Source organism: Pecten maximus, chromosome 16, assembly GCF_902652985.1.
Source record: "Pecten maximus chromosome 16, xPecMax1.1, whole genome shotgun sequence".
Taxonomy (NCBI): domain Eukaryota; kingdom Metazoa; phylum Mollusca; class Bivalvia; order Pectinida; family Pectinidae; genus Pecten; species Pecten maximus.
In genome coordinates this window covers 30687199-30698247 of record NC_047030.1, presented here as the reverse complement: position 1 = coordinate 30698247, position 11049 = coordinate 30687199, and the positions used below count along the sequence as shown (strand labels likewise).

At 36.9% G+C, this 11049-nt stretch overlaps 1 protein-coding gene across 2 annotated transcripts; it reads right to left on the bottom strand.

Moving 5' to 3' along the window:
• Positions 1-2935: 2935 nt before the first annotated feature.
• On the bottom strand, positions 2936-9939 carry LOC117345182 (2,3-bisphosphoglycerate-dependent phosphoglycerate mutase-like). 2 transcript variants are annotated; one of them, XM_033908187.1, is made up of 7 exons: positions 9847-9939; positions 7952-8170; positions 7306-7497; positions 6289-6378; positions 4333-4431; positions 3852-3963; positions 2936-3318 (listed from the first exon to the last, which is right to left on the bottom strand). In XM_033908187.1, exons 2-7 carry the CDS (start codon positions 8114-8116, stop codon positions 3254-3256), a joined length of 723 nt encoding a protein of 240 aa, XP_033764078.1. In that variant the 5' UTR covers positions 8117-8170; positions 9847-9939; the 3' UTR covers positions 2936-3253. The 2 variants fall into 2 exon arrangements, with proteins under 2 accessions (XP_033764078.1, XP_033764079.1); XM_033908188.1 differs by lacking the exon at positions 2936-3318 and having other exon boundaries at positions 3851-3963; positions 4273-4431.
• Between the last annotated feature and the right edge of the window lie 1110 nt (positions 9940-11049).

The following is an 11049-nucleotide window of genomic DNA, read 5'->3' as shown; positions in this document are numbered from 1 at the left end:
CTCTCATACCGATTCCACTAGGCCAGAAGCCACCAGCCGATATGATTCCGACGTCCTCTGATTGTATATTTAGTTGGGCGGAGGCTGTGGATTTCCAACTGTTCTGAAAATACTTTATATGCGTCACGCGCACACCTGATTTATGAAGAAAATCCCTCATCGCTGATTCTGACGCTATTCTCTTGTTAATACCATGTATATAGAACCGGCTTATTTTTTGTCTCGACACAGCCTTGTATCCAACAAATCGGTCTGCCAAGCTTGACTGTTCTTTTACAAAATCAGATTTTTCACAACGGGGAGCGGATGTGTTACTTCGACAAGCCGAAGTGGGAAAATGTACAGGGATAGCACTTGATGCAACCGTGGAGTACGATCGACTTTCCCTTTCTCTGGCTTTCTCTCCACAAACCTTACTGTCGTTGTTTTCTACTCCTGTACTACTGGGTGGACTCGCGCCTGACGTTGTTGCGGAGTTCGAATGGATAGGCGCATTCGTGTGAGTCTCTGGTATATCCACGCACCTGTGGCTGAGGGGTGCGTTCGTTTGTGTTTCGGGGTCATGTCGTTGTATACCTCTCGACTGAGGAACTGTGTCTGCGTCTAGCACACTGAATCTGTTGTATGTTTCTACAGTATGCTTTGCGCGATCATCAATAGTAGACTTTGATTTACATGAACCTTGAGACTCGCTCTTATCAACTTTTTTCCTCAACTTGTCTAGTTGTTTTTTTATCCCTTCTACAGAAGATGCACATGTTTGTATTGAATCTTGAGTTTTGGTCATGTCGGAATCGTAGCATTTGATGTAGTTACCAACGCGTTCCGATAATAGTTTGAGCGACTTTTTAGTACTTGCGACGCCGTTTAACTGGTCATTGTCGTACCGACTCGCCATATTTTTGAAGTCTGAAGCGGATTCAACAATCTGTTTCATGTCCTTTTTCACGGTGACTACCTGCTTCTCGACATCTTCAATTTTCTTACATGAATCTTGGTAAATTACATTAATTTCATTAAGTTCGTTTCTGATTTTTTTATTTTCTAGTTTCAGAGCCTCAATTTCCGCCTTGTTTGCTGTTTGTTCTCTTTGGAGCTCGTTCACAGTTTCAAGTAGGGCTTTGTTTTCATGCTTATTGTCTGTTACTTGTTTTAGCTGTTGTCGCGTTTCTGTTTGTGTTTTTTCCCTTCTTTTCTGTGCTGTGTCCTTTTCTTTATATAACTTGTCAATTTTCTGTTCGAGGTTGTTCACGACTTTATTGTACTCACACTTCATTTCGTGAATTTCTCTTTGTAGGATGATAACAGTTTCTTTTAAAGATACAATACCACCAACATCGGATTGTTCCGTATTCTGTGCTTTGTTGCTGACAGTGCTAAGCGCTTTTCTGCTTTTGGACGGCACCACTTCACACAGGTCTTCTGTGTATTCACCCTCGCACGCGCGGGTCAGAACAAAACAATCTTTCGCAAGCTTTTTACATGCGGGTGCTGCCCCGGTACTACGGGCTACGCGACGTTTCCTTAGGTAACCATCTTTCTTAGGGAAATCGTCTCTAATAACTGCAATTGTAAACAGTTTATAACGTAGAGCCTCAAGATCAGGAACACTATCGCGTGTGATATTCCGTATATGGTCTATCATGACGTCTTTAGGAGTATCTTTCATTTTTTCTATTTCAGTGAGGTAAGATGACGTTTCAATCGTTTGTGACGTGGTTTCATTACACTCTTCACTTTGTGACACGAGACTTACATCCCGTAAACTGTCACTCATTGTTTCGTTCATATCGTAAAACGTCAATGGAATCTGACCATTTTCCCATTCTGTTAGATCGAGGGAATTTACGGACACAAGTTCGGTATACTGTGGTGTATACGATTGTTCATGGGGTTCATACTGTTGAATATCACCGTCGTGAGTATCGCTAATGGTGGAAAAACTCATTATGAAATGATGGTAGAGCGTGACGGTCGCTCGGCTATACCGCGACCCTCGGGGTGAGTATCGCTCACCTGTGTCGATATCTATAGCATACAACTGTATATATATAGTAATGATGCACAAATCAATCTCAAAATGTTCGAAAATGCGACAATTATATGTCAAATCGACAAGATACCTGCAATAAGTGATATTTCATCTTCACACAGTACCGTCTCTATACAACGGCGTACTTCTGGAAACACCTCAAAATTCACAAAATTGCGGAGCGTCCGTTTCATCGACCGTATCGGTTGACGCCATCTTGCCCTACTTCGCCCAAGTGTCAATAATTGCCGTTGAATTTTAATAAAATTGATATTGTACTTTTTTTTTTTTATTTTAACCTTAATATCGACAGTATTTAAAACAAGTGCAATCAATGATTGCGAAGCTCAACGGCAGCAGTAATCACACTATGCACTCAATTTTTCAAGTATGTATAAGTATGTTATTTTGAAATTGTACGTCACATAATATCACTCCTAGACCTCTAATGGATGTATAAACCACATTGGGTAAGCCCTTTTATCCTAATTGCTCTGGATTCCATGCGACGGGCCTCCCATATGTTGTTCAGTGAGTTAATCACAAACTACTACAAAGAGATGCCTCAAAATAACCCTGGCTGTTCACAGGGTGATAAACCCAGCAAACAAACAAACAAAACTTCTAGGATAAAAAAAATATTTTATTCAGTGCATTAAAATACATAAACTATTTATTTCGTTGTACAATATGTAAATGCCAAGTGCGTATAAATAATTTATTAAATATCAATGACAGATAAACTGTATCAAACAAAGTTTTCAGTGCCACTATATAATCATTTAACTAAAATATAAAACTACTGTGGGGGTGGTCAATGCGCAGACGCGGAATGACAACTTCTTCCGGTTGGTCTGCTATGATGGATGTGTGTTTCCATATTTGGTTGAATTTCTAAAATCTTTTTTGTTTTTGTTTTTGTTTTTTTAGACTTATGATTCTGCCATTTTTGTCAGTTTAAATAAACTGTTACAAAGTATAAAAAAAGAGACGTCTTGTCTGCAGGAGTTGTGAAGAAAAGGTAAAAACAAAAAACTTTTCATCTGAAGGACAGAAAGGTAATATCACTGAACACATCAAGGTAAATATAAATATAGCATGTCTATTGCTTATTACATGTTGATATGATATCCAAAATATAACGTTTAAGATACGTTTGATAAAATCATTGTATGTATATGAAGTGAATGAATTCAATATCTGTTATAGGTAATCTCATATTCATTCTAAATATCTCCATCCTATAGTGAAGAAATTCTCGTCCAGTTCGTACAGTAGGGGTTTGCCTGAAACATATAATTTTAAAGCAAAATGTATCAATTGAATAAAGCCGAGTTTCTGTATGCAGTCGTATTATCTAATATTTGTTTATCTCGAAGCTCATTTTCATTTGACCTATAATTTGTCTTTCTTAGTTCATTTTGTATTTTGTATTTTGTTTTTGTTTTTTGTTTTTGTTTTGATTATTTTTCATTTATTTAATAAATTTTTCTATATTTCATCTTTTTTCTTTGTCGTTTTATCTTTATTTTTTATTAATTTTTTTGTCGTTTTGTGGTTATTTATCTATTCATATTTTTCTTATTTGTTATTGCATTTTCGTATGTTAGTATTTTAAGCATGTCTGTTTGAAACAAATAGTCTACAGAAGTTAAAAATTTAATTATCATCTTGAAAAGTGATAAATTGTTCTTTACATTGAAGATAAATCCAACATAATAAAATACAGATATTATATATACACTTGCTTTAGATTTCATCGATCAAGAATCCATATGAGTGTAACGAACGATAACTCTGGGTAATATGTGGGCTTTACCTTGCTCAACCGTCTTTAAGTCGCTGACATCTTCACCCTTCAGTTTAGAGAGGTATTTGTGGAAATTCTTCATGGTATTGGCATGAGCAACTATAATAACCCTCTTTCCCGTCTGAAGTGTAAATTTATAAATACTTACAATATCAAATCATGAAAAAGGCTTCAGCTTTTTTCTCAAATATGAATTATTGCTTTAAATAATATTTTCCAAAAATATCTATTTTTCACTCTTGAAGAAAAACAAATCCGTCCCTTGTTTTTATATTGAAGATTTTTTTCTGGTAAACAATTAAATGCATCATATAGAATATAGAGCACTATCGCAAAATCTACAACAATTCTTTCCATGTACTTATATAAATAATTTATGTATACTGTCAAATTTCGAGATTGTGTAATTTGAAATAAAATCGTGATGTACCATATCAAAATTAATCTGAAATGTTCAGTCTAACTGTGCTTGCTTCAAATCCAAACTCGCCTTGATTTCGGGTACAATGTTGCTATGCCAATAGGGTAAAAATCTCTCCAACGCCATTTTGGAGGACTCCGCTCTAGGTAAAACGCTGGGCGACAGCATCTGAAACAGAAAATGAATATTCAACATTCGGCATAAACTGTATATATATCAATAAAAACAAGAGGTCCATGGGGCCTGTATCGCTCACCTGGTTTGATCTGACCAAATGTCAAAATAATGTTCATGCTCAATTTGTTTTGTTTGTCAACATCAAACAATGCTATACATGGTTATAGTGTGGGGATCCTAACTGGGGATACAACATGCATTCATAACGTTATGACTAGTAGTGATTTAAAGGAATTACATCTATTTCCCCTATTGAGCCCCGCCCCTTTGGCCCCTTGGGGGTCAGAGTCACCATTCATGCAAAATCTGTTCTCCTTCCCCCAAGGTTGTTTCTGAGCAAATGAAGTTCAAATCCATTCATAACTTTATGACTAGTAGCGATTTAAATGAATTGCCTCAATTCCCCCTATTGGGACCCGCCCCTTTGGCCCCTCGGGGTCAGTCACCATTTATGCAAAATCTGTTCCCCTTCCCCCTAGGATGTTCCCGACCAAATTGGGTTCAAACCCATTCATAACTTTATGACTAGTAGCGATTTAAATGAATTGCCTCAATTTCCCCTATTGGGCCCCGCCCCTCCGGTCCCTTGGGGGTCAGAGTCACCATTTATGCAAAATCTGTTCCCCTTTCCCCAAGGATGTTTCCTACCAAATTGAGTTCAAATCCATTCATAACTTTATGACTAGTAGCGATTTAAATGAATTGCCTCAATTTCCCCTATTGGGCCCCGCCCCTTTGGCCCCTCGGGGGTCAGAGTCACCATTTATGCAAATTCTGATCCTCTTCCACCAAGGATGTTTCTGACCAAAATCCAATAAAAACTTTTTGACTAGTAGCGATTTGAAGCAAATGTTGACGGACGACGGACGGACGACGGACGCTGCGCCATGACATAAGCTCACCGGATCTTCGGTCCAGCTGAGCTAATAAAACGAAAATTTAACTTTCGGCATAAACTGTATATTCAACATTCGGCATAAACTGCAAATATCACTGAAAACAGGAAACGAATATTCAACATTCGGCATAAACTGTACATATCACTGAAAACAGAAAACGAATATTCAACATTCGGCATAAACTGTATATTCAACATTCGGCATAAACTGCAAATATCACTGAAAACAGGAAACGAATATTCAACATTCGGCATAAACTGTATATTCAACAATCGGCATAAACTGTATATATCACTGAAAACAGAAAACGAATATTCAACATTCGGCATAAACTGTATATATCACTGAAAACAGAAAACGAATATTCAACATTCGGCATACACTGTATATATCACTGAATTCACATTTTTATTATTCATCGTGGTATTTATAAAAAGTACTAAACTCGCAAAACAACGCTAAATACAAAACCCTTAGCCCACCAATCGGATTAAAAAATAAATCCCTTCGTGGCTTCATTCACTACGCATGAATATCTCAATTTTGACATTAATTACTTATTTTGTATGTAATATCTATACCCTCACTAATGTCTCCATTGACAACAACTTACTGTTGGCCTGTGAATAGAATCTTCGGCAATATGAGGCAGGATGTGTGTGTTATTTTTCCATAGGTGTGCCATACTAAAATCACCATAATTGGTACATGACATTGTATTCCCTGTCTGGCGCTCGGGATGCATGAACAAACATAAATGGCCATTCCGATGTAGCATTTCAGTAGGATAACACTATAAAACGGTCCATAATTTGTCCCCATGCAAGTCATTGTCGTTCTTAAATGACCTTATGGTGTTGACAGGGCCATAAACAGTAACAAACAACCAAATAAGATCTACTGTACACAGCGCTATACCTAGTTCCCCTTACCATTTCCCGATACATACCCTATAACGGGGATCCTCTGCCACTCTCCGCCATCTCTCATCAGACTCATCCAGCAATGGTGGACAGTAATCAAACCCCCATGCATGCTTCTGAATATAAAAAAAAATCCATCGCTGTCATTGTTGTTGAGGACAGTAAATGTATTAGATTGTTTTAGTGGGATGTCGGAACAAGAAAGTAGTAGCCTAATGATTTGAGCTTCTTCCTCTTCACTAGCGCTTAATCTTCACGACAACGCTTATATTAGCAAGTCCGGGTATTCTCTGACCCAATACACACGCACACATTACTTGGACAGGGTTATAAACAGACATGAAATTAAACAAAAATCCCGTCAGCACTTTATCAGAATAACGTCATCAAATACAAGATGGTGTGCTAGAGAAAACAACACATGCTTTCCGAGAAATAGCGAAAGCCTAAATTGTCCAAGCATCAAATGCACGAAATGACTATATCAAAATCTGACAGTCAAAATCCAAGATATGGTGACCTATTGGTCATTTTATTCTTCTAATCAGAGTGAACATTAACATCCACAGCGATCACGAGATATCTATTGAAAACTGAATATCTAGCTCTTTCTCGAGCGTTTGCTTAACCTTCTTATATATTCTATTCAACCTTCATGAGATGATCATAAAAAGAATTTTGTACGGGGCGGGCGGCTTGGTTTGGTTTATTTTGTTTAACAACCTATTAACAGCCAGGGTCATTTGCCTGGTTTTGGAGGTGGAGGAAAGCCAGAGTACCCGAAGAAAAACCACCGGCCTACGGTCAGTAACAGGCAACTGTCCCACGAGGGTTTCGAACTCGCAACCCAGAGGTGGGGGGCTAGTGTTAAAGTGCCGGGACACCTTAACCACTCGGCCACCTTGGCGGTTGGCAGACGGATCAAAAAGACCATATAATAGGGACGAAAGGCTAACAGTGGCAGTGGAATAGCCTAAACATGCTTGGAAACAGATCATCATGGTGACAGATGGTGAAAATACAACAAGACTTCGAACAATTACTTTTTCCTTTTCGGTGCTGTTCATTTTGTTTCCCTGGTACGCCCCCTGGTGGCGTTCATTGATGCACCAGTGTTTGGTTACCGGGATCCAGTGCAGGTCCAATTCGTCCTGTACCAAGTACAGGGTTTTGATCGCTCTCTTCAGGACGCTTGTAAAAGCCAGGTCGAAAGTGAGGTCATTCTTCTTAAGTATCTGTTTTTGTAAACATAATCATTTATATTAAACATATTTTCTATAGGTGCAACTAAAACAGAATATGATTCTACTCATTTGTTAAAATCGTTAATGAAATCTCACGGATTTAGATAGTCCGTGGAAATACAAAATAGAAAAACAAATTTTCGGGAATATAAGAAAGAAAGAATGCATTCAAATGATGATACATACCTTCCACAAAATAAAATAATTTTGAACTAAGAAATAGAATATACATGTAATTATAAATAAATAAAATAAATAAAATAGGGTAACGTCCCTGGCTTGGGTCAAAGGCTCTTGTCACATGTATAATGGAATATTATTAAAATGTACAGTGTCAACAGCATAATAATTACGACATGTATTTCTTTTCTCGAACTTAAATAATTTTAAATCGAGTGATAACGGAATGCTACAAGGTCGTTGATGTGAAGTTATGTACTCTCACCTGTCCGATACACCTGGCCTGTTCGACACCCCTGGCCGTAAGGTCGCTGTCCGCCCAACCAGTCACCCGATTCTCACTGTTATATTCGCTTTCTGCGTGTCGCAGGATAACAAATGTATACCGAGCACGTGTGTCAGCCGGACACTGGTCAGTAGTGCTGGCCATCTATCGTTCGCTGTTAGAGGTGGTCAAATCAGTGTCGATATGCAGAAGGCCAATCTGTCAGAGGATACAGGAATCGGTGAGGACATTTTAGTGTAAAGTGGAGAGTATAAGGTCACCTTACCAGATTAGGCTCACGGGAATTCCTCTTTAGCCTAGTGATAGGGTGTTCATTTGTAATTGGAAAAATGATGTTTTCAATTCCAATTACAGAATTCATAAGCATGACTTAGTTCTAGAAAAATATCTACTTGACCTCCTTCCTAAGCTAGCTAATTCCTATTGTAAATTTCGAAATTGTATAATTGAATTACTAATTGAATACGGAAGATGGAATAACATCCAAAGAGAAAATAGAATCTGTAGTCTGTGTAACCCGAATGAAATAGGAGACGAGTTCCATTATTTATTTAATTGTAGCGATCAACACATATCATTAAACAGGGAAATATAATATATATATATATATATATATACAGTATACTATTATGAAAGTCCCAATACATTCAAGTTTAATATCCCTTTTTAATTTTGTAGTAGATAATGAATTGAAATCACTTGTGAAATTAATTAAGCAAATAAGTATAGACTCAACACTATTTAAAATATATTCTCTTGCTTAACAAATGTATCCATGTATTATATCATATGTCCTGTACAATTGTGTATGTAGGTAATTCTCTACACTTTATATGGTTATGAGAATAAAAATCTTGTCATTGGTGACAGGTCGCTAGTTCGAAGCCGGCACGGGTAGTATATTTTTCACAACAGGAGGTAGGCGCGGACCTACGTCACAAAAAAGTAATTGTCAGATGATGAAAAAATAGCCTCTCCCGGTTATGACCCGTCCCACGACTACATATCCTTGATTTTTGGGACGGGTCATTCTCGGGAGAGGCTAATTTTCTTATCTGACAATTATATTTTTGTGACGTACAGTGTAGTCCACCCTACCCCCTGTTTTTCACTGCTTCCTTCCTATAAGATTTTTTTAAATTTCATGTTAGCATTAATAGAATGTGTTTTAATGGAACTTTTAAATGATTTTTAGGAACTTTTATGTATTCCGGGAATTTCTCCTTTGCATCAGACTTTATGAAACATTCAATGATTTTGCGGAAACCATAAAGTGGTTATCAGGTATTCACAGGTACAAGAAGTTCTTAGAGTTGTCTCCCTTTACCCAAACGACCATCGCGTGGCCTGAAACCACATTTCAATCTCTTAGATATGTTCTTCATAAAGAAAACAATAATATGAAAAAAGAATACTTGAAATATTTCAAAACTGTGGAAATAATTCGGGTTTTAATCTAATTTTGTAGAACTATTCCATCAGCTTGATCCACGACCTGCATTATGCGGGTATATACGACCCGGAAGTATATGTGAAATGGGGCCACATGTGCAGTAGCATTGTTATGCGGACAAGCCGATCATAATTCAGGTATAAACCTTGATCTACTGGCAGACATTCAAACATTCCTTCAAAATATTGATAATTTAGAAGTCTGAAGGCATCATAATGAATGACCACTAAGTCCGCCCTTATTTTATACACTGACAACTCTGATGGATTTGGTCAAATCGTTTGGACCGTGTAAACGAAAGCGGCCATCATGTAATAGGAGTGTATGTCCTGAAATGTCAACGAGATTATCAACCTCTATCTCTTATTGTTAAAATGGGACCCAATGCTTATGTACGAACGGTCTCTGAAAATATACTTACAACTGCATTCGTGTGTCAAATCCGATAGGTATTCAATCGAAACATGTGTGTACACATCGAGTACGTATACATTAAAGGGAGGTAATTATAAAGTTTGTATGGATTGTCTCCCTTTATGCGGATGTTTGCCTTCCATTTTCTAAACTGTACTAGGAGATTTGTGATTTTAATTAGGTTGGTGCACACTTGGTGAAAATGATATTATACTCATATACCACCTAGCTTAACTAAAATAGGTTTGTTACTATTTGAGACAGCACATTTATATATGTTTTAGTTAATTGATAGATTCCCAGAATCAAACATACAAAAATACGAACAGTGAAATAAATCTATCGTTACAACAGTTCCAATTTCTATAGGAATTCTGACTTATATAAATAATCAATGTCTTGTTCTGTCCAATACCTATTTGATTTACTTTTTAAAGAATTCACTGTTTACTGAGTTGTACCGATGTTACTGATTCTTGCATATTTTAATTACACGTAAAGCAAGAACCTTATTCCTGGTATCCATTTTACTATGTTGTGGTGTTAGTTTCTGGAACGTCCTCGTTTCTGTTGTCTTTAGACTTAGTCGTTCTACCGTTCTATCGCAGATATTGTTCGTCATTTTCTATCGTGTCCACAGGGACTTGACAAGAATCCCAAACCCACGGTCCATATGTATCTATAATGCCTGTATGGAACTTGGGTTGGGAATTGGAGTCAAGACCCTATGACAATGCCTCTACATCTGACTCAGTTGAAGTGTTGTCCTTTAATTCGGGTAGCTGCTTAGTTTCCCTTCATAGTACTTTCGGCTTCAATCAACAACACAAAAAAAAAAAAAAAAAAAAAGGATTTTCTGCAGATGTCATACAGTATTCGCGTATAGATTGTTATTTATAACTTGTATACTGATGTGTTCGCCAAAACATAGAAATGCTCTGTAATTACTTCTAATCTTAAGCCTAATTAATTAAACCACCAATATGTACTGAAACGGCCACTTATAAAATTAATTTTATACCACAAATATTGATATAATTAATATATATTATCTGTAGTACGATGTTATTCCTACACTAAATCTATCTCTTGTTAGTGAAAACAGCTTCAGTATTTTCGAGGGTGTCGTAAAATAAACTTAAATTACACTAATATCATCGTTAATTAGAATAATGTAATTTAACCTTAAACATTGTTATTGACAGAAATA

Coding starts and splice junctions, on each gene's coding strand:
- LOC117345182 (XM_033908187.1), bottom strand. CDS start 8,116: ATGGCCAGCACTACTGACCAGTGTCCGGCTGACACACGTGCTCGGTAT. Junction 6,379..7,305: donor ACAGCACCGAAAAGGAAAAA/GTAATTGTTCGA, acceptor TTTTATATTCAG/AAGCATGCATGGGGGTTTGA. Junction 3,319..3,851: donor CTTAAAGACGGTTGAGCAAG/GTAAAGCCCACA, acceptor TATATGTTTCAG/GCAAACCCCTACTGTACGAA.